The sequence below is a fragment of the Syngnathus typhle genome, linkage group LG17, assembly GCF_033458585.1.
Source record: "Syngnathus typhle isolate RoL2023-S1 ecotype Sweden linkage group LG17, RoL_Styp_1.0, whole genome shotgun sequence".
In the NCBI taxonomy this organism is placed as follows: Eukaryota; Metazoa; Chordata; class Actinopteri; order Syngnathiformes; family Syngnathidae; genus Syngnathus; species Syngnathus typhle.
This window is the reverse complement of record NC_083754.1, coordinates 1905483-1929654: the sequence shown is the minus strand read 5'-3', so window position 1 is coordinate 1929654 and position 24172 is coordinate 1905483. Positions and strand designations below refer to the sequence as shown.

Here is a 24172-nt window from a genome sequence, read left to right as displayed (position 1 = left end):
TTTATATTTCTGTCCACCAGAGGTCACCAAACCTCAGTAAACAAACTGATAGGTCAGGTCGGGTTTTTCTATTGACAATTACCTCGACTTAAACACTGAATTACATCTTTTCCAAAGTCCCAATTTAGTTTGAAGCCATTTTCCCTGTTGACAAATGTTACTTGTAGTTGACCAGAGGAGAAATAACCACCCGCGGTGGTGAAGAGAGAAAAATATGGTCTAGTATAAAAGAAAGGAATATTGTACTATGTAATAAAGAGGACTGCGTTGAGGATGAGGAGAAGAGGAAAGGGCGAAGAGAGCGGGATGGAGGTAAACAGATGATGGGAGGGGGAGGAAGAAGAAGAAGAAGGAGGAGCAGAAATCAGCCACTTGGTCTGTTTCGCCAGCAGGACGCAGCCAGCCAGCCAGCAGCGGCAGCAGCAGCAGCAGAAGAAGCAGCAGCGCAGCGACGGCAACAGCAGCATAGGACAATGGACTGCTTTCCCCCGAACAGAACCGGATATTAAGGTACGGCTAACTAAGCAAGGCGTGTCAGATCCTTTGGGGTTCGTCGTTGTGTGATTTGCGCCTCTCAGCGAGGTAGGAAGGAAGGAAGGAAGCGACGCGGCTCCGCAGACACCCAGCGGGGCCTGGCTCTCCTAAGCCCGCCTCCAGGTCCTAAACCGGTGCCGGTGACACGTTATGACTCGGCGTGGATGTGGATCATAGGTGCTTTTTCTTCGCCACGCCGAGCTCTTTTTTTGTTGATCTTTGCATCCCATTCTGGGATGCGCTCTTCTTTATTTACTCCTCGGCAGTGGCTGCATGAAACAATAAATGCGGCAGAGGCGCATTTTGACGGGGCAAAAGCACAATGAAAATGTCTTTTGGTGTTTTTTGAAACGCGACGACGGAGTCGCTCTCAATAGCCGAGTGGTAGCCAAAAGGTTTTAAAAAAAAAAAAAAAAAATCTGGAATGCATATTTCAATGGAAGTTCGCAGTAAGCGGAGTCCATGCCAACACAGCCAGACGCCAGCCAGAGAGTGCATGACGCTCTTTACACTGGGCCATCAGGCCTGAGAGTTTCTTCCACTTGTGCACGGATTCTCAATAGATGGAGGCATTGTGTTGCCATAATGTGTCCTCTGTGTAATACTGTGTGTGTGTGTGTGCTCGCGGCCATCGTCATGCCTGTACAGGCATAAGGAAAAAAAAAAAAGAAAGAAAAAGAGCATGCTGCACCACGGGCTGGCTGTCGCACATTGTTGTTGATCTTCACCAGAGGGTGGCCGATATTGTTATCGGCTTCCGTCGCGAGTATTGATAAATTGCTGATATTAGCACCGATATCAATACCTGGTATCAGTACTCACCCATCCGTACCACATTACAAGCTAAGTTAAAACTACTAATTATAACTGAATAAAATAAAAAGTATATATATTTTTTTAAATTTTGAATGCATTCTTGCAGCCAAAAAAAATCCTGAAATGACAGCTGACATAAAAAACGTCCAGATTGTTTTTTTTTTTTTTTTACAAAGTAAGGAGAAGAAAATACAGCTAACAATTTACTAAAAGTGAAAATCCTTTGAAAGTTTAAAAGCACCGATATCAATACCTGGTATCAGTACTCACCCATCCGTACCACATTACAAGCTAAGTTAAAACCAGTGCTACTAATTATAACTGAATAAAATAAAAAGTATATATATATTTTTAAATTTTGAATGCATTCTTGCAGCCAAAAAAAATCCTGAAATGACAGCTGACATAAAAAACGTCCATATTGTTTTTTTTTATATACAAAGTAAGGAGAAGAAAATACAGCTAACAATTTACTAAAAGTCAAAATCCTTCGAAAGTTTAAAAAGCAAAGTTGCAAGTATTTGTGCTTTGTGACTTCCCACCACACATTAAGACTCCAAAACAGCCAAGTTGCACTTGAAGAATGAGACAATGCTACTTTCAGTGTCTCTGCCAAACCATTTACATCTCTAAGTGTGTCATTTAGAAAAACATAGGCTTGGCCGCTAGTGTAGTGACTATTTTTGAAGCCGTTCAAACTGGATGCGCACCGTGCTGTTTGAAAAACTGCACAAGGAACTAGTGTTGGCTCGTGAGTGAACCATTCGTTCAAAAGAAGGATTTTCTTCAGTGAACGAGAGTTTTTTCAGTTCCTATGACTTCAACCAGTAGGTGTCGGTAATGCGCATTGAAGCTGGTGCCACCTCGCCGTAAAACAAAACGAAGAAGAAAATGTCGTCACTTCCCGTTCACGAACGAGTCGTGAATTGCATTTCCTGTTTACCGACTGAACGAAGCTGTGAGTGAACGAGTCAGTCAGTGATTTGCATTTCCAGTTCATCGCGAGAGCGGATCAGTGAGGGAAGGAATCCTGACTTTCCCGTTTGCGAACGAGTTGAGGAACTGCTTTCCTTTCCCGTGCATCAACGAATCAGTCAGTGAACGTGTTGCGTCTCCCTCCTGGCGTGGACTATGTAAGCCAGAATGTCGATTTACGATTTGCCGAGGAAAGAAAGAACCACTCACTGAAACGACACTGTTTTACGGCGAGGCGGCACCAGCTTCAATGCGCATTACCGACACCTACTGGTTGAAATCATATGAACTGAACACTTTAGGAAGTGATTCGTTCACTCCCGTTCACTGAAGAAATCCCTTCTTTGGATCGAATCGTTCACACACGAGCCAACCCTATTTTGTACTTACTTACCCAACGCGCGCGGAACACAATACTGAACGGATAAGCTTGGGTGTTTTATACTTTATTAATTGTAAAATGCTATACATGTACCTTTTATTCACATTTTTATTAATCATGCTTTGCTATTAGTCAAATTAATAAATAAAAAAAACATTGCTGAAGTAAAAATGTTAGTTTATCGGTCAAAATAAATAAAAATTCATTACCATGAAAACCCAAACAAAACGAGCGAAAATCAATTCCATTTAATATCCGTGTCAATTCTAAATATTGACTTATTAGGCACATTTTTTTGGGGTGCAGAGGAATCCAACTTTAAAGTTTTGTTTTTTGAACGGTGTGGGGAATTCACTCATGATAGATTGAAATAATTATGGAGAAGTGGACTGGCACTTTGTTTAGTTGTGTAATTTGTGTGTTAATTGTGTAATAGAAAGACATGTCGATGAATCATTGGTCCATATTTGTATTCTTAATAGCGCGACAAATACATGAACTATACTGGACGGTTCTGTCTTGATGTGGACAGAAAGTGAGCGCAAAGTAAAAAGCGGTTGTTCTTGGACCGATGAATGACGGCGAAAATCTCGTCTTGGCTGACGCCAGCTCTTTCCTGTGTGTGCGTGCGTGCGGCTGTTCCACACTAAAGTTCACATGATCCCTGTATGAGAAGCTACTGTTTTGCCAAGACATGATCACAAGATGGGCTTTGATTGCAACGTGTTTGCGGGAATACTTTTAGCCTCCAGGTTGTAAGCCTGCATGAGTTTGAATTTTGTCACATCACTTTCAAAGTGATTTTTCTTTCCTTATCTAATCTCATCTTGCTGGTGCACATTTCTTCACTTTTGGCCTTGACTCTCCTGACTGTGGCAAGTTTTAAATATCGGATTTTGCATATTTATTCCCCCAGATGTCAAGACGCTGGAAATATTTTTTTTTTAACTTTTTCACAATCCTTGGCGTAATAAAGGACGAATTCAGCGTGCCTTTTTCGGAAAATGTCTCTGAGCTAGCCGCTGTGGATTGCGTAATGTTTAGCGCTAGCTATCAGCATTAGCTTCTGTGAGTTTGGGGCATATTTTACGATGCATATTTGACAATGCATGGAGCGCATGCAAGTGTCTGACGTGTAGCGATTAGCTGGCAACCGGTCCAGATTGTACCACACTTCTTGCACGGTCAGCTGGGCTTGGCTCCAGCTGACCCGTGACCCTAATAAGGACAAGCAGTACGGAAAATGGACGGAAGAACTAGATGCAGACAATCGAGTGCGCTCTTTTTATCGTCCTCATAGGTGCACCCCTTTTTTTTTTGTTTTGTTTTGCACGCTCATCTGCAAGTGGAAGTAACTCCGCCTCTTTAAATTCCTGAGCTCTTCTCCTGGTTGTCATGGGAATGAAAGCAGTAGCCTACTACTCGGGGCTTCACGCTTATTTTCATGAAACAGGATCACCCTCTCGAATCGGAATAAGTTCCAGGATTCCAAATAATAATTTGATGTGCCAAAAAGCCTGTCAAGACAACTGGGAAGTCGTTTAAATTGGGGGCAAAAATCACAATGTCTCCTTTAAAGGGAATGTTCTCCAGATGTCGAAAATGACTCAGTTAGGGTAAAAATAAAGATAATTACTAGTGTAGGGAAAACATATGATCCCATGTTTTATGTCGTTTATGACCCAAGTATTTGCTGTATTTGATCACTGAATTTTAATCATTTCGGTTTTTGTTGTGGTATTTGCCTGTCAGTCTTATTGGAAATAATTTTCATGGTTTTGACATCAATTAAACGCTTAATTTTGAATGATAGTCTGTTGCCATATGGATTTTTTTATAGCTCAACCGATCGGAAACACAACTACTGAAGTTATTTTTTTCACTGTATGAATGCTTGCTGATTTTAGCTGTACAATCAAACCGAAAAAAATCCAAATATTTAGACGATACCTCTTCTATTTTTTTCACCCAACGTTGTTTTTCACCTAATCCTATTTTACACACTTTTAAATAAAGCCTTTATTTGCTTTGATGTTTCGATGACATCATCAATTTATTACTTTTGACAGCGGTAGGATTTGTTCACGATTTGGTTGACATCATTTCTGAGTTAGCCGGCAAAATTTAAGCAGCAATTTGCATTTTTAATTTGTTTGTTTTAATTGTGTACAAAAACTGTAATGGGACCATCCAGGAAGAAGATCCTGATCATAAAAACCCAAAGCCATTGAAAATATAACCTAAAATTAAAAACAATGAAATCTGCAATCATATAATGACGATAACACACATTGATGGAATAGCCATCAACTAGCAGCTTAATTTCAAGTCTATCTTCTGCTCTTGTCTCACAGCTCATGTTCTACAGACATGCTGCCACCGTCATCCCCTCTAACCTGCTGTTCACTGGGGGACATTTAATTCTCAAACATGATGAAGACAGAACCCGCCTCAGACAAGGCGGACAACGGGGCCTCCGCCGGAAACAGTGGGGGGGGCTCCAACATGAGGAGCGCCTCACCTCATCGAAATGCGTACGAGGCAGGTCTGGCGGCGCTAAAGAAAGCCACCGATCACCTCAATGGAGGCTACGACCCCGCCTCCAAGCCCGCGCCTTTACCTCGGCCCAACGGGAGGGGTCGTAGATATGGATCGAATGTCCACCGCATCAAGAATATGTTCATGCAGATGCAGTCGCCAGGAGATGAGGAAGATGGTGCCAAAGTCATTGGTAAACGATAATATATTTATATATTTTTTTTTTAGCCGAACAAGCTTTCACAGTCTTGTCATCGGCAGGAAACGAGCTAGCGGTCAAACTGTCGCTGCCAAGGGCATCGAGCCTCAACGAGAACGTCGACCACAGCGCGCTGCTCAAACTCGGGGGCACCGTTTCGGAGAGGGTCAATCGTTTTGACACCAAAACGGATGGAGAGGGTGCGCGCTCCTCCTCAGGATTGTCCAAACTCCAGGAAACCAGGAGGATGTTTGAACAACGGACGCTGCAGGTCAGAAATGGCGCTATTTAACCCTTTGATTGGCTGTCAATCAAGTTGACTGTGTTCACGCCCACAATGGCGCAAACCGCCAGCTAACTGCACCAATGTGTGCCATGAACAGGATCAAATGAAATGAAATGATTTGCTTTCCTTTAGGAGAAACAAGCTGCTACCAACAGGATTCTACTGAAGAAGGAGCGAGCTTCTGGTTTCCAGGATAGCCGCCTGGATGTGGTGGCCCGCTTCAATGGCTCCACTGAGGCTTTGGATCGCTTAGATGACCCTCCTACTCCCGCTTCTGCTCCCGTTCCCGTTCCTGCCGCTGCAGCTGTTTCGGGGCCCGCCGAAGCCGTCAGCCCCACCGTCAGCCAACTCAGTGCTGTGTTTGAGAAGGTTGATGTCCCAAACAATGTCTACCTCCCCAACCGTCGCTCGAGACCTGCCCCAGGACCAAAGCCAACAATTCCAGCCAAATCAGGGCCTGCTCGGAGTCAGGTAAGAAGATTTGTGTTCAAGTGCCGCGCTTAAGGATTTACAATTACTTTCAGTCGTCGTTCCTCCGCAGCTCTGGTGTCAAGCACAATGTGAAATGATGATATCGTTTGTCTGTCTGTCTCAGATGAAAGCGCCTCCTGCAAGTCAGGAGGACTTAGAGGAGGCGACAACAGGAACTGTCAGCAACCAGGCGGCAGAGGTTGACGAGAGCGATTCGCTCCCGCAGTGCAACGTCAGTAGCGTGGCCGTCAGCGAGGAGGAGAGATTTCGACATTCAGGAGATCAGCACTCCAACTCTGATGACATTTCAGCCGAGGCTAAACCAGAGTTGGAGTCTCAGTTGGTATTGACAGAAGACTCGAGTACCTTAGCTGGTCAGGAGCCTCTAACCGCCGACGAACAGGATTGTTGTCGAGGGGATGTCGATGCCGGGGCCCGATTGGTTCAAGCCGATGTCCACGCTTCACTGGAAAATGGAGAAAAAGAGCCACCGACTTTTCAAGTCACACAAGCCGAGGAGGAGAACGGCGACGACGACGACGACGGCTCGAGGAAGGAGGATTACTCCGAGGGGGATCTGGTGGACGTGAGCGCGTACAGCGGCCTCGGCGAGGATGACTCCGGGGGAAGCCAGCTGGACGATGATGATGATGACGAAGACGAGGAAGAGTACCATCCAGAAAGCAGCTGCACGGAAATCGAGGGTCTTCCTGAGGAGGAGGAACCCATCGCAGCCAACAGAAAGATACGATTCAGCACTGAGCCCATTAAGGTGAGTTTTGAACCGAGACGTTATCGTTGAAAATGATTCAAAATGGTTTGATGGGTCACTCGCAGTTGCTCCGCCACGCATGTCCTCATTCATCCTATTTCCGGAGGTTGACGGTGAAAGGGGAAAAAAGTGACGCGTGTGCTTTTAAATCATGTCAAGAAGGAATTATTTTTATTTGTTAGACGTAGAAACTTCTAACCGGTGACCACTTGACTGCATCTTTGCATCTCGAGGAAGCTGCGGTTACAATGTAGGCGGCCGAAAGCTGCAGGGACATATGTAAGTGGAACAGACAATATGGCTGCTATGATAATATAATGACAGGTTGGGAGACATGTTATTATGTGGTTGTCCTTATGAGCTTTTTTTTTTTCCCTCACCATCTTCTTTTTTCAGACTATTTGTGCAGAAAACAATTGTATTGCTAATTGGGCATGCCTAAGTAAGTTAAATGAGTCTCGGGTATGTCACATCTAAAGAAAAATAATAATGGAGGTTTCCTTGTCATTTTCTTTGCTCGCAGCTTCTTGCATGGTCTTTGTCGAAACCAATTCTCTCATTTTCACAGTTCTTCAAATACGTTTACTGACATAAGAGATTTATATACATTTACAACATATTTATATTTATAAAATATCTAAGGGAACGGAATTCTGCTTTCTTAATGCTAACATATAATGGGAACCACCATAGAGAGGCTAAATTAATTAGCATTGTTGCTGCAGTAATTAAAAAACACCCACCTGCTCGGCTTTTTTTTTTTTTAAATTGAAAATATGACAAAGTATTCGATGACAATGATGCAGGTTTTGTCTTATTCACTTTATTTTCCTCTATGAGTGAAGCATTCAAAGTTCATCTATTAATACGTTTTAGCCTCTAGGCACCAGTGTTATTAAAAGGCGTTCCATTATACTTCCAAATTTACCAATCCAAAACATCACACATTTTCCCTTCTGGCAAAAAAAAAAAAAAAAAAGCAAAGTGTTATTTGCCTTTGAGCGATTAGCACAAGCTAAAATGACAATGCCATTCCCCTGAAAGCGTAAAGCTTTCCTGCTCGTCGCCTCACGCTTGTGTTTACGTGCGCTGAATAGTGAACAAAGTTACCCCTGTGAGTGTGAGAAAAGCAGTTGGAATGTGGCTGGGTGTGTTTGTTTTTAATCGAAGAACACACACAGACGTGTGTTCAAATTCTAAACCTACCCCAGCAAATTATTCGATTCATAATACTATACACATACATTTGAAATGATTTTAATCAAACTGGTAAATGGTCGGGCCTTATTGACAATACTTGTTATGACAAGTTAGGGTTAGGATATTCCATATAAATATTTTCACATTTGTTATCTTGCTATAGTGGACATCTATCATTTGTCGTTGTGTTGTTCCTTTTGTGTATGTGTTTTGCTTTGTTGACATTTCTGTCACCATGGAAAGTCTCTGACTTCATGACTGTATCTGGGAGTTGAAGCCTATTATGCATACTCACTCACGCACACACACACACACACACACACACACACACACACACACACACACACACGGCTATAAAGTTACTCAACAGGAAGGAAATGTGACAACAGGAAGCAGTTCAACAATCCGACTCTCGAACCCTATTTGCGTCGTCGGTATGTGTGTGTGTGTGTGTACTGTGTGTGTGTATCACATAAAAGATCATGAATTATATATATCCCACATATTATAATAGCCGTCGCTGTGTTTGTCACAAACATATTAGCATATGTATCAGACAAGAGTGCTATTGCCAAAATCGCGCCAGGCAAGTCTGAGGTTGCCACGGAAACGGAGTCACGTGATCATAGAGGTGGTCATCGGCGGGGAGACGGATGCTTCTGGCCTTTTGGAGAGAAGGGGGAGGGGTGTCGTTCATATTTATTTGAGGTCATATTGGATGTGACCTTCCGTCTGTTTTGAAGTTGACCTGGTGTGCTTTTGACTGGTATCGGTTCTTTTCGTGATTCATTGTTCAACGTGAATTCCTGCCATGTCTGGTCATGTGTGCTCGCTCTCACTTCTTTGTGATCCTGTGACAGTTTGCGTCACATCTAGCACGAGTGGGAGGCTTTTATATCCCTCCGTTTCTTGCTCCAACATGCCACGGCGATATTAACATTCGGTTTGGAGACTCTGACCTTCGGAAGATGGGGTTATTCATTGACTGATAAAAATGTCAACTGCTTTTCCTTCACTAAAAAAATTGATTTTTTGAGTCAGGCCAACATTTTAAAAAGATGCGTGCGAATCGAGTCTAGGTTTTTCTAAATTTGCAACATCATTCTGAACTTCCCTGCACTTCCCCATCACCATTGTAAGTGTAAATGTGCCATTTTGTGTTTTTTGTTGGCACGAAAGTTTCCCCTTGCTCCACTTCTTACCCTAACCTGGCCTCACTACTTTTTTCGGAGGTTTTCATGATTCATCAATTGTTCTCAAAAAGTGGCACCATGGAGTTTCCACTTCCCCTGTCGTACTTTCTCTTTCATTTTCCCCATTTATCAACTCCTCAATATTTCTATCTCGTTCACTACCATTGACGCATATAGACGTCAACATCTTATTGCCGGTTCTCTCACCAGTCAAAGCTTGTCGCTTCAAGTCACTTCTGATAGGCATGTCGGGACAAGAAAAGCAGGAGAGAAATAAATGGATGCATGATTCCTTGTGTAGGTATTCACCACCTACTGTAATGAAGACTACGATCGACGTAACGACGACGTGGACCCAATGGCGGCGTCGGCCGAGTACGAGCTGGAGAAGAGAGTTGAGAAGCTGGATCTGTTTCCCGTTGAGCTGGAGAAAGGTGAACACAAATGCACGCGCAGACGTAAACATACACGTCACTCAGACGTACTTAAACACGCGCACGCACGCACGACCAGCCACAACATTGTGATCATCTTTCTTTTCCGCGTGTGGCCCAAGGTCTCAGTAACTGGCAAAGTGTTGCCGTCAGTGGACATACATGTGTACATCTGTTGGCTAACAACTCTGTTATCCTATTAAGAGATTAAAATCAGTGGAGATTAGCCTCATTTGGAGCGTAATCCTGGAGGTAATGGAATTGAACTAACAAACACACACACACAGGTGGATGAGGACAATATATATATACACTACCGTTCAAAAGTTTGGGGTCACAAAATTGTTTGGGTGACCCCAAACTTTTGAACGGTAGTGTAAATATTATTATAATAAAATATTATGAATTACATATTATAAATTATATCTTATATTTGTATAAGATTATATATAATCTATGAATATACATATATATTATAAGATTTTTTACACAGAAGATTATATATATAATCTATAAATAATTATCTAAATAAATGTATACACTACCGTTCAAAAGTTTGGGGTCACCCAAACAATTTTGTGACCCCAAACTTTTGAACGGTAGTGTATATGATATACCGTTTTAGGGCTGTCGTTATTAAATATTCATAGAATCGAGTACTCTATCAATTATTTTAATCGAATAATCTGAAAAGATGTATCTTGCTCGATTATTTTTTTTTAACAAATTATTCGCTCGATCTGTTGTCGATTAATCGATTAATTTTAGCACCTCCGCCTTTTTGCCACCTTTTCTACGGAATCACATATGCACAATGACATGCTGTAATATTGACACAGTGTTGTTCTTGTGTGTTTTTCAGACAGTGACGGTCTGGGAATCAGCATCATAGGAATGGGTGCAGGAGCTGACATGGGTCTGGAGAAACTGGGCATCTTCGTCAAGACGGTCACTGAGGGTGGAGCTGCGCAGCGAGACGGCAGGTAAAGGCTCGCTTCAACTATATTGATATTTGGTGTGCCATTTTAGTTCCCACTCTTAGTTTGTGCTACTAATAGGCAAATTGATTTCGGAGGAGAAGGGAAAAGGACATGCTTGTATTTTTCGCTCGTCTCACCAGAGGCTAAAAGCTTAATTGTGTTTCCTCGAAAAGGTTTCTTGACCCTTTCGAGTTCCTCGAAATGTCACCCGATATTTGCTGCCGAGCTGTTATCAGGGTTGCTGCTTTGTCAACTCACTTTCTCTATTGCCATAATTAAGTTTTAGATGGCTGAGGATGAGATGAACACCGCATTCCCCTTCACTTATCGGCACATCTTATCTAATGCAGCCTATATTGATTTTTAGACCATGTTTTATCGACAAATTCTAGGAATGTAATGCTTTCTTTCTTTTTTTTCATACGTGATCTCCCTTGATTTGAATTATAGAATCCAAGTGAACGATTTGATCGTCGAGGTTGACGGGACCAGCCTGGTTGGTGTAACCCAGAGCTTTGCTGCGTCTGTCCTACGCAACACATCAGGCACCGTCAAGTATGCTTTTTTTTTTTAAATTTAGATTTAAAATTAAGATTTAAATTTTAATCTTAAGAAAATATCATTCCCAGATTTGTGATTGGTCGGGAGAAGCCGGGGGAGCAGAGCGAAGTGGCTCAGCTGATCCAACAAACTCTGGAACAGGAGAAATGGCAGCGAGAGATGATGGAACAACGATACAAGCAATACATGGACGATGATGAGGAGGTAAGACTAAATGGAAACCATTCAGTGGTTCAATATTCTTAAACATAATCCATCATTTCCACCTTGTGGTCAGACAACGGAATGAATTTGTAACCTTTGTTGATGTCTTCTAGACGGGTGAATACGCCACAGATGAGGATGAGGAGATGAGTCCCATGTTTCCCAATTCCATCGAGGTTTTCGACTTGGCCGAACACCAAGACTCATTGTCTCCCGTCGAGCTGGACCCTGAAAAGTTGACCCACAAATTCAAGGAGGTATGATCATTTTGTGTCTTTGGATCCTAAGCGTAAGGAAGCTTTCCACACAGAGGTGAAAATGCACAATATTGAGAGAATTTTCAAATGATCTGTCTGCTCTTTAAGAATAACAAATATCAGAAGCTAAATTGGAGAACCTCCTTTTTCAATAGACCTCAGTGATCCCCAACATGTTGAGACACAACCAGAGACGTGCACGCAGGAGAAGCAGGAAAGGCAGGAGATAGTCTCACTTGCATCATGAAATATAAAAGCGAGCAAATAAAATGATTTTTATATTTAGCTCTCAGCTCTGTGATTTAAATTGAATTTTTTTTCCATTTTATTGTGGAAATGACTGAATCTGCGTATTTCCTGACAGGCGCTCCTTCTCAAAACAGTAGAAATAACATTAGCACCATCTACTGGTAGAATTGAACTACTACAACAAAAAAGGCAAAGGGTCACACTGTCTAATGTTTTCATAAGCACTATTTAATATTTGTGTTTCCTATTTAATTTTGCTGATTGGATAAAAGTACAGATAAGAGGATGACGTTATTTGTTTTCTTTTCTCTCTTCAATTATTACTATTTTAGCACAGATAAAAACACTAAAAAATATACCTTTTCTGTCTTGAATCTTTCAATTGCCTTCCCGTCCTTCGTCCCTCAGTGGAGCATCGTCTTCTTACTTTGATTCATCTAGTGAGGGAAATGAAGTCAGTGCACTCTAGAATGTTGTTCCCAATGAAAGCCAAATATGGAAAAGGTATATAACCTGAGAAATCGTTCAAAACTGGACTACAAATTGAAAAGGAAGATTAACTTGAGTCTGGATGAGAGGTCAAATGAGAGGCCAGTTGCAATCGATTCAGTGCATTCAATGACCAGGATGAACGAGACTAAGATCTACTTCAAGTATCAGGTCAGAGCAATACCAGATGAACAGAAATGATGAAATGTTCATATAGTGGAAAACAAATGACAGTATTTTGTCTTTTTCTAAACTAAATCATTATTATAAATGACCGCTATGTCTAACACTTGTATTCCACCCTCTCCATTTATTTGCAGCTTCAAATCAAACACGCAGTAACCCAAGCTGAGATCCAGTTGCTGAAGAGGAAGGTGAGAGCTGATCAGAATTCTTAACTTTTAAAAAAAAGTAGCCATGTTGCATATTGTTGCACTCCAGTCATGTCCACCAATACGTTCATTTGCTGGCTCAGCTTTTGATAAACTTCCCCCGCAGTTGGCTCACGCAGAGCAGGATAAATTGCGTTGGCGAATGGAGCGTGCTCAGCTGGAACAAAGCATCCGGGACAGTAAAGAGAGGATGGAGAAACTGGAGGGTTACTGGATGGAAGCTCAGTCGCTGTGTAAGGTAGGTAATTCAATCAGGAATGAAAATTGTTCGTGGCCTTCTTAATGAAAGAAAACTCCCCGCAGTGGTCATAGAAATAAATTGAATCTGACAAAAGTAGCTATAAATAAAAAATAATAATAATGAAAAGTAGCCAATTAAAACCAGACATTGCTTTTGGGATATGGTTCAATAGAATTATTTGAAACAAACAAAAAAATGATACGACCCTTAGAAACAAATAACAAAATAATACAAAATATATTCCAAAAAATATAAAAATAATTTGGAGGAAAATTGGTGACAAATTAAATAGACAGTTAATATAAATGGTAATAAAAGAGCTCAGAACCAAAGTCCAATTATGTGTGTGTTTTTTTTTTTTTTTAATATTGGTTACAGTTTTGCCACCCCCCCTCCGCTGTCAGCTGTTTCTGATTTCCAAAGTGTATGTTTATTTTTTAGGCAGTGGATGAACACTTGAAGGAAACCCAGGCTCAGTACCAAACCTTAGAGCGGAAGTACAGCAAAGCCAAGCGAATGATCAAAGAGTATCAGCAGAAGTACGTACGGGAGTAAACACAAAACACACGTGCTTACCAAATGCCAAGACAATATCTCCTTGATGCATGTGCCTTGTAGGGAGCTTGAGTACCTGAAAAAGGAGGCAGCGCACCGTCAAGTGGAGGAAGACAGTGAGGCGTCACACAAAGAGGAGGCGGACAACTTGCAGGAAAAGGTCATTGATTGATTGACTTATTTTTTAAATATTGAGATTAATGACACTTTGAAGACATGCAGCAATCACGTCTCTGGTATAAATTCATTCATTCATTTCTGGTTGGCTGTGGCCACCTGAAATGGTTGACAAGTCGCAAGTTAAATGCTTTTTCCTGTATAAATTATTTTTTATCAACTAAAAACAGGGATGTGAATTTGTCCCGGCATACTCACAATAATGTGTGCACATTGCTTTGAAAACAAGCCAAGCGTGTTAAACCGCTGAGTTGTGACAACTGCATTGTTTTGGGCTTTCACAAATTTGGGGTTCTGGGTTTGAATCTCGGCCCGAACTCTCCTTTGCTGAAGTACGAGTACTGTTACTTCAGAATAATATAATTCAAGTAAAAAGTAGTCTTCTATAATAATCCCAATAATTAATTCCTACAAATACTCAGCGGGCTTGTTCACATCAAGTCAGGCGGCAACTTAAGTGGCAATCTGTGGGTCCTTTGAGTTTTAGAGCTTCAACTCACATGATTTTGTTTCCACAGATTGCAGACCTGGAGATCCAAGTGGATGCTCTCAAGCCCCCAAACCCCACCTAGCCTGCTCGCTCGCAGCTCCGCTTCCCCTCCATAAAGGGAGGACGCGGCACTCTGCCTTCGCACGGACGCACTGTAGTTCAGACGATCACTCACAGCGGCGGCAACCTGACAATGTGGAAGAAGAAAAAGGAGGATGACAGAGCGAAAATGGATTTTATGGCCTATCAGCAATCCCGGAATGCATTTTGTGTGACAGCCACAATCATCCTTGTGCGTCTTCCTGGAAACTTTCTCAGCAATCAACAAGGAACTCGGCCTCGCTGTGTTCGATTTACATGTCGATTTATTTTCTCCACCCTGGCGTGAAAAGTGTCCTACGATGTTGAGGAAACGGGCTCGTCACAAAGTGCTTTACAGAGTGACGGAGGACGGAGGAGGATTCTTGCTGCGCTGCTTCTCCACTACCCGCCCGCACTGGAACTACAGGAAGATGCAAGTGATGAGAAGTGCCCAGTTGAACCCAAATTCTGCCCCATTAGTTAGCATTGAAAGACAAGACAAAGATGCCAACAAACCCATCTCAATTTGAATCTATTTCTCCATACGCGAAGGAATCAGGTAAAACATTTGCATTTCGGGTATGAAAGCGTGGTGACATCCTGTTTTGTAAATATTCTCAACGTCTATTTAAAAGTTAACTTAAGCACCGACTTATGGTGGAGACTCCTCGTGTGTGTGTGCAGACTAGGGTCGCCAAATCGTGTTTATTTGCATTTATATTTGAGAGCAAAACTGAATTGGCTGTGGCAGTATTTACCACTTAAAGTTCCACATGCTGGACTTACTTGGGATGACTTTTAAATGTAGTTTACGGAGTCATAACATATCGGCTCAAGAGACACCGATGATAGTATTTTTAATTCATTTGTATTTTGTAGGGATGTCCCAATCTCTTCCTGATTTCCGGTGATCGTAGCATAGCTACATTAGCTAGCTAGTCGTGCCGATCTTTACGACAACTGCCGTAAAGTACCGGTTGACGGTAGCTGCGCAATTCAAACTTCCGTGGCGGTGCAAAGCAAAACATGTCAAAAGTGGGGAAATATTAGAGACTGTCCTGAAACTACTTGCAATGTTTGCAACATGGCAATTTCAAGAGCAAACTTGATTCGTCATCTGAGGACAAAACATGATAATGTGTATGGAGCGTTTTGCAAAGCTGCAGATGGAAAAGTTGCTAAAGCAACAAACGCTGGACATTATGTGGAGAGAGCAATACTCCAATAAGAGAGCAAAGAAGATCACAGAAAGGTTGGTCGAATTTATTGTAATGCTTATTGATGAAATTGCAGTGCTTTAAAAAGTTGAATTACTTGCTCAAAATATATTTCAGTTTTATAAATTTCAATACTAAAAACAAAATGTCGGATCGGATTTGAGGTTAAAAGATCGAATCCGGGGTCAGAGGCCTAAAATGCTGATCGGGACATCCCTAGTATTAATTAAGATAGTAATGTGGATAGCAAAATATGATCTTTTTTTTGGGAATGAGCTTCGGTTTAAATACAGGACAGGTGCACTTGACTGTATTATTTAAAAAAATAATATAAACCCATGAACCACAAGCCAGAATTTAAAGTTTATACGAGTAGTTGATCATTGTTAGAAAGTGCTTTTAGATTTTACCAGAGGCAATTGAATAACTCCATCCATCCATTTGTGTGAGCTGGCGCCCATTCTTGCTGACTTTGGTCAGTGTTTTTTATTTTTTTGGTGTTTTAGGTCAAGTCGTCAGACTTGGAGTCATTTGCAGAAAATAAGTTGATGGTGTTCAGACATTCCTTTTGTTTTCAAATGCTCAGACTACTACAAAAATGGATTTGCAGTATTGTGACTGAACACTTGATGAACGACTTTCTTACTATCCACTGTTCCAACAGTGCTGGGATCATCAGTTTACGCTAGCTCATGTTCTGCCCCAGATGGCCTCTTCCATTTTTGGAGTTGATCATGTATTTTGGAATGCATGTTTAATTGAAGCACAGCTGGAGCCTCATGCTCGCCCGCGTTTGTGCACAGACAAAAAGTATTTCCTGTACGAATGGTGATATCCTGCACCGGTAACATCATCAATCTGTTATGATTATAATTTTATTTTTAAATGATGCACTTATGCTTCTAGACTGGATTTTCGGTTCTATTTGGTGAGGTTTGTAATTTGCCTTGTTAGCTCCGTTTGCCTTTCAAGTTTCTGCATAGCTTTAATGTATGGAAAGTCATTTGAGCATTTTATTCAATATCCTATAATCCAACATTAAGCTCCATGTACTGCTACGTGCTCTTTTTTCCCATGAAGAAACTTAAGATGGATATCAGGGATAATGAATAAATGCCCAACTATCTTCCATATAGATACTTTCACAATTCTCCCATTTCTGCTCAGTGTTCCTGAGAATCAAAACAAGGTGTGTTTACATCTAAAACTTGTATGCATCAAATTCGATTGTCTTCCTCCAAATTGCATTTTCCCCATCTCATTACGTACAGTATTTCACTCACTGAATGGATCTGTTGGAGCAGCTGAATGTGTGAAGTGCCTTGCTTAAGGACGTTGGTTGATAGTATCTCAAGTTGAACCCCGCAGTCCAAAAGGTATCATGTGTCAATACTCAGGGCGGAAATAAAACTGGAAACACTATTGACATATCCGCAGTTGCATCGGTCCAGTAGTGCAGATGAAAATGTTTTCCATATATGTTGCGATGTTGTATCGTGATGCTTCTTGACCCAGATCCTTTTTTTTTTTTCCCATGCTTAGAACAAAGTGATGAAATATGAGATGTGCCATATAGTTTTGAATAGTAGTTACAAGTTAGTGCCAAACAGTGTGAGTGGGACAATCTTTACCTCTCTTGCCTGGGGGTCTGTTGTGTCGTGGATGTCACCATGTTTGTCTGAACCAACACCTGTTTGTCAGCATTTCAATAAACATGTTGAACGACATCTATTTTCCCCCCCATTTGAATTGAGCAGAGTACATTTGTACATTAATTTCTTATTTATTCAGTTAGTGCAGAAAATAAATACAAAACATTTTTTGGACCACAACTGGCAACGTGACAAAGACCAGCTTCAGTCGATTGATTTGCTAGAAAAACAGTGATAGCTTCCTAGCTTTGTGTTTCTTTACTGGAAATGAAGAACAAACGCAATGATGCCGTTGAATCAATTACTTTTCATTAGACTATCAATGAAAAGCCAATATTGACTTGGGTGGATATGTGACGAAGGACACGTTGACTTCCATGTCATTCCAGGACTTTGAACAGCTTTTGTGGCATTGGAGATAATCAAACACATGGAGGTATTGAGTCGATAATGGCACAGTGTTAAATACATACACTTTTGTAGTAGTACTTCTGGATCACATTACAAACAAGTATTTGTTATTTCCAGTTTATATTTAGCAAACGGGAGATTTGACCCCCATGTGTAGCTATTGCTACAGCAAACTTAATTGTCAATGCATCTAGTTGGAAGGAGTCATCAATAGCATGTGTATCGGCTAAAAACAAAAACTGACCAAAGGTCTTCAAATTCAAAGCAGCACGACGCGTCTCCGCTCGCAAAGCATAACTAGTGGCAAACCTAGTTTGGAACAAGATGTGTTTGTATGAGTGTGTTGCGAGTGTGCATTGGGGGTACAATCTTCCTTTAAGGACATTCACTGATAATTATCCTGGAAACAACTAGAAATATGAGGCGGACCACCTAACTGAATCTTTGAGCGGACCTCATTAAACAAAACAACCTACATGCTAATATCGCTATTAGCCTTGAAACACTTGAGGATTTGACATTTTGACAAGCTTGCTCAGTTAAAAATATATAAAGCTAATAATAATCCGCTGCTTTGCGGAGGAACTATAAATACTACAAACAATGTGGAGAAAGAAAACAATGCTAACAATTGGCATGGTTTGGGAGATACAGGAGTGAGACTAATAAAAGAATTTGACTCGAGACAAGAAGGACAGTGGTGGACATGGAATCAGTGCGTGTTCAGACACGGGAAGAAAAGCATTACTTCATGAACAGGGCTATCAGTCAGATGGACTACTCTGGAGATCTTTAAAAAAAATAAATAATAATAATTATGGAGGACATGAGTGCATACAGTGCACGCTTTGAGGTCTGACAAGGCAAATGGCAAGTGTAGAACCTTCAGTCATCCACTCCGATGTTACGGAACAGGTAGGACATGGACTCTCCGTTGTGGATGCGTCGGATGGCCTCCGACAGGATCATACTGATGTCCACCGTCTTGATCTTGGGACACTGGAGCTTCTGGAGTTCGTGAGGGATGGTGTTGGTCACCACAACCTTTGGGGGTGAACAAATGAGAGGGGGTGAAAAGGAGGACAAAGGGGCGACGAGCGCCAAGGGACGCACCACGTCGATGGCCGACTCCTCGATGAATCTGGGGGCGTCGCAGGAGAGGATGCCGTGCGTTGCCATGATGAAGATCTTGTAGGCTCCTCGTTCCTTCAGCGTCTCTGCCGCCGCGACAAAGCTGTCGACGTCGTCGATGATGTCATCCTGCGGGGAGAGGGGGGGGGGGGGGTGTAAGACTGCCTTTTCCCGTTTACATCATCCCAAGAATGATGTATTCCTTTCGTACCACTATGATGGCGATGCGGCCGCCTACGTCTCCGACCACAGTGATGGGGGGCTTCTCCTTGGGAATCAACACTGGAAGTAATAAGGAAAGAAGGGGGGACTTCAATTGTACCGATTCCCTTAAATCAGGGGTCCCCAAACTTTTTCCTGTGAGGGCCACATAACCTTTCCCTTCTCTGATGGCGGGCCGGTGTCAGTTTGTAACAGAAAAAGTGTGACGATCGTAGGGGAGCTTAAAAAATTTATTGTTTTCCAGAAAGCCACACATAACCAAATAACGGTTATTTAATAACCCTTTCCAGGTTCTATACAGAAAAAAAGTCAGGAAACAAATAATAACACTATTAATGAAATAAATAATAACTAAATAACCCTCTCTGAGTTCTTCACAGAAAAAACTGGAAATAAATAATAACTAAATAACTCTCTCTGGATTCTTCATAGAAAAAAAACCATGGAACATTAACTTTCTGTTGTGCCATGCACAATCTTAACAGATAAAAGTTCAGCTCAGTTGTCAGAGCAGAACCTCTCTGACACATATGAGCAGTCTCTTAAAGTTCTTGTGTTCCTCCCTTATAATCATTTTGTAGGTTCCAGTAGGCTTGTAGACACCGCTGTCTTTTTTGTTAAAGTTTGATAGTGCGTCATAGTCTGGAGTAAAATTTGTTGTGGCAATTCTTAGGCGAGATTCGAGGTGTTGGTCCGTTTACCTCGATCTTTGACGGGTAGATGTTGACGTTCATGTGGCTGAACGTCACGTCGCGTACGTCGAGCCAAATTGGCCACTCTTTTTTAACATTCGGCACTCACTTCTTTTCTTCGGGCCACTCATTTTAATGGAAGGATTCCAGGGGAAGGTTTGTGGGTGGCTTTAGCGCAAAACTGCATCTGAAAGCTCAGTGCGCAAATTACAAGAATGCTGTCGTCACAGCCCACGCTCTAAATTCGGGACTGATACAAATAGAGCGCGAGTGCGCCATGTCCGTACACGCACTTGTGAGTGTGCACCGAGCTTTCTGACACGGCTTCCGGTAGTAAATGCGCAGGCGAGCGCTTCCCCATCTACTGGGCAAACGCAGTCATTGCAGGCAAAATGAGCAAAAAAAAAAAAGTTTAATACAATTTGTTCAGGGTTGGCGGGCCGGATTAAACGGTCCCGTGGGCCGTATCCGGCCCGCGGGCCGTAGTTTGGTGACCCCTGCCTTAAATAGTAGCTAGGAAGGTGGGGGGGGGGTTATTTAGTTAACTGCAGAGTAGCAGGCTTTATTCTTTCATTTACTTCTAAAATTGGTTTATTAAAATGCATGTATGCATATTGTCGGATTTAAAAATGAAATGTGGCCCTTGAGCACAATATTTTGCCCCCCTCTAATCTACACTGATTTGTTTATCTGTCATACGGGGGGTCCAAATTTCCCGACAGTAGAGTGTTCGAGGTTGAAAACAAGGCGCTATGAACTAGTCCATGGTCACGTGACAAAAGAAGTTATTACCGTTATTCATTCGTTTGTCTGCTAAGTGCAGTGTGAAAAGGGGGTGCATGCTATTATAAGAAGGAGTATATATATATTTGGGGTTGTTACATGGTATCTCCATGCTTGGATGGATGGCTCCAGTGGTCTTGACGGTGGGTGGCGAGTGTCGCCCATCAACCTGGTCGGACTCCGCATCCTGAGCCTCGCCGTGGATCACGGCGATGCCGAGGCGCAGGCGCTCGGCGAACGACTGGGCCCTGCGTGCCGGGAAGAGACAAAAGTCGAAATGTACAAAACCACGTTGAATTTGATGGTTGCGCAAATGTGGGGCAGTAGAAAAGGAAGGAAGTTAAGAACTTGTTGGATATTGCCAATTTAGAGATTACAACGATGGAGCAGTACGTTTTGTTCGCTTTCTGCAAACAATTGTAATAACGACACTGTTTGACTAGTTTGTTTGTCCGTCGCAGTTGAGTACGTTTGGCGAACAGTCAAGTCAAAATGTCAATATGTTTTTGTTGCCATTTTAAACAAAGGTAACTCCACAGAACAATACTTGTTCGCACATCTTCAAATTAAATGAAAATGTCCTGCGATTGGCTGGATTAGTGACCACCCCTGGGTGTGACCCCTGACCCTGAGGACAAGCAGCACAAAAAAAAAAAAACAGCAGTGTTCAGAAAAGAGGAACCAACCTTTTGGCAGAAGCGGGTGATTTAGCCACAATCACAGCGTTCCTGTAGTCGGGGATCTAGACGGCCAAAGTACATGAGGAAGAGAAAAATGTGAATTATTTTTGAAAATATTTTCAAGCCAAGACAATTTGGCGCATTTTACCTCTTCTTGGATATACTGCAACAAGAAAGGCGAGGCTCTAAGGTTGTCTACTGGGATGTTAAAAAAGCCTTGAATCTCCTTCTGGTGGAGGTCCATGGTGATCAGGTGTGTAAGACCTAAACCCACATCACCAAATGCAATTCAAGTTCTGCCATTTTTTGACAGTGTAAAAAAGCCTTTGCCGTTACTTGGACACTCCCCGACTGTGAAGTTCTTCCTCACCTGCTTTACACATCATGGAGGCAATAAGCTTAGACACGATGGAGCCCCTCTTTCTCATTTTACATTGTTTACTGTAAGGGAAGTAGGGGAGGACGCCCGTGATGCTTTTGGCACAAGACGTCCTGCACGCGTACACCAAGATCAGCATCTCCATAATGGTCGTGTTCACGTCTCTGGGCAAAACGAGGACGGAGCATGGGGGAAAAATGATATTAAAATTGAGAAAGAATGATGAAAGTAAGAGAAGAGTTCCTCCTTACTTGGACACGGTCTGAATCACAAAGACATCCTTCCCTCGCACCGACTCCTGGATTTGCACACGTGTTTCTACGCGAACAAAAGTGGACATGGGAAGAAGATAACAGCGAGGCCTCGAAAAATGAGTCGGCGCCGGCTCCCACGCAAAGGCGCAACCCAACCGTGTGAAAATGCAGATGCGCCATCAAGTTCAGAACAAAAACATTTCATTCCCAGAGTCACATGGAAAACATTGAAGTCCTTTTTGATTAACTTCTGATTCCACAATTAATAGAGCACTTGCATAAATTTGAAATTGATTTAAAAACAACCACCAAAATGTCATCGTAATTATGTCAGTGTGTTTAATAGGTCTGGAAATGTGAGGAGGAACATCAGTTTACCTCGGTTGGCTTCCTGGTCCACCTGCACCTTGCCAAGCTCCACACCTAATCGCCTGAAAGAGAAGAAGTCCAGATAGAAAATAAGGTACTAAATGATTAATAAATGTACGCAGTGTGATTTGTACTCCAAGCAAGCAATGTTAAAATCTTCCTTACAGTTTTTTTTTGCTATTTCTTTGTCTCATTTCAAAGAAGGATCCTCCCATCCAACAAAAAACAATTTGATCCACCTCAAAATTTAACTAAATGAATGTCATGTCAAGCTGCTCCTCTTCGGGAAAACTTGTCGAGTGAGGCCTGCAGAATATTCATTTTGTGTGTACACAAAATAAGGACCGTACATTATAAACATTCACAGACTGCGGCGTCCTTCAGAGTGACGTTTATTATAGCGAGTGTGGATAGAAACAGTTTCAAAAAGCTTCATTTGGGATCTTGAAGATTGGCAGCCGTCTGTCTCTAAATTGCGAGTGTGTGAAAATTGTCCTGTACTCACTCTGCAATCCTCTTCCCCAACTCGCGACTGGACGGATGCGAGTTGGCGGTGAAGATAACCAGGCCGCCCTTGGTGTGGTTCATGTCGCTTGGGTTTTGGCCGCTACTCTCCACACACTCCGGAAGAGGATCCCTGGGCACCCACGCTGCGCTGAGGCCTTCCTACGTTGGGTGGAGACAGAGGGTGGAGTAAAATGTTGATGTTAGACAAACGAAGGCTGCAGCTCTGATGAAACAGTCAACAACCTGGAGGGCTGAGTTACAAACTTTATTGACACGGTTGGCTGTACCAAAATGACTTTCTTTGGATAGAGACATTTCAGTACTCTCCTATACAGAGTACCGATATTTAATTATGCCGTAACGCCTACTCGCTCTAGTATTGTAGGGAGTTTAAAAAAAACAAAAAACAACCAGAGACAATATGATTGCAGAAATGTGCACACCCTCAGACTGGGGATTCAGAGTTAACCAGTCACATTCAAACTTAAATTGGGTTTCGTTTGCAACTTTTTGACACATTTTAGGAACCCTGCAGAAATGCCAATGTTTGCTATGTGCAATGTAATATATGGCTTTTTACGTGGGGGAGTGGCCGACTCGTGCTGTACATGCAAGTGCGGTAGTTTTAGCCACGCCCCCCAAAGGTCAGAAACAAAGAAATCGTTACAAAGTTAATAAGTAGAACTCCGCAATTCAGAACCACACAAGTCTTTTCACGTTTTCAGCAATTAAATTCAACGATGCAAACTGTATTTAGAAATCAATCGATGATTTCACTTTATAATGGATATAAATAAAGTTAAGAAGGCTCTTTAAGACTTCATTGGAAGTAGTTATCTTTCACCAAATCTTGAACAACGGCAATAAAATTGCAATTTGTTATACATGCTGGTCTTAAAGTGTTTCAATTGGTTACAAGCGAATAATAGAAAGGTCAAAAATATGGAAGAATATTTTATCAGACGATTGTGTAGGTAACAAAACTGCTTTGGAAAAAAAAATACACCCTTCGGCTATGTATTATATATGAAACCACGCGTGCCAAAAGTAACAGTAGACTGGTGATAACACGATAAAGAATCTTATCGCGGTTGGTCCTGACTGCTTTCCAGTACACGAGGCTCTTTCTATTTATAAAAGCGCACATACATGCACACACTAAATAAAAGACGCGACAGTGAAAGACAAAGAAACTGCAACGCAAACGATCGGGTTGTCCTGCAGATCTGGTGAGGTCTTGTGCTAGTCCCGTGCACTAAAATGACTCCTCTTAATTCATTATCACAGGGACGACATTAGCTTCTCGGTGACACTAAGCTAGCTGCATAGCAACCGCCTTTTACCGTTTACATTATACGTTTACTCCCTGAGGTAAAGCGGATTAAGCTATGTAGGTCAA

General features: G+C 42.0%; 2 protein-coding genes across 5 annotated transcripts; one reads left to right on the top strand and one right to left on the bottom strand.

Moving 5' to 3' along the window:
- Positions 1-370: 370 nt before the first annotated feature.
- LOC133170074 (neurabin-2-like) lies at positions 371-23657 on the top strand. 4 transcript variants are annotated; one of them, XR_009718498.1, is made up of 16 exons: positions 2326-2483; positions 5062-5438; positions 5507-5715; positions 5863-6201; positions 6326-6973; positions 9668-9800; positions 10663-10783; positions 11231-11335; positions 11410-11545; positions 11659-11802; positions 12861-12914; positions 13039-13170; positions 13615-13712; positions 13792-13888; positions 14424-15728; positions 22244-23657. XR_009718498.1 is itself a non-coding variant. In XM_061302719.1 (15 exons), exons 2-15 carry the CDS (start codon positions 5138-5140, stop codon positions 14475-14477), a joined length of 2571 nt encoding a protein of 856 aa, XP_061158703.1. In that variant the 5' UTR covers positions 371-510; positions 5062-5137; the 3' UTR covers positions 14478-17420. The 4 variants fall into 4 exon arrangements, 2 of the variants coding, with proteins under 2 accessions (XP_061158703.1, XP_061158702.1); XR_009718499.1 differs by having other exon boundaries at positions 22232-23657; XM_061302719.1 differs by lacking the exons at positions 2326-2483; positions 22244-23657 and adding an exon at positions 371-510 and having other exon boundaries at positions 14424-17420.
- On the bottom strand, positions 16775-22907 carry LOC133170076 (phosphoribosyl pyrophosphate synthase-associated protein 2). Its single transcript, XM_061302720.1, has 10 exons — positions 22772-22907; positions 22276-22328; positions 21895-21961; positions 21635-21807; positions 21413-21528; positions 21271-21326; positions 20684-20832; positions 19099-19169; positions 18870-19016; positions 16775-18800 (listed from the first exon to the last, which is right to left on the bottom strand). Exons 1-10 carry the CDS (start codon positions 22852-22854, stop codon positions 18642-18644), a joined length of 1074 nt encoding a protein of 357 aa, XP_061158704.1. The 5' UTR covers positions 22855-22907; the 3' UTR covers positions 16775-18641.
- Positions 23658-24172: the final 515 nt, after the last annotated feature.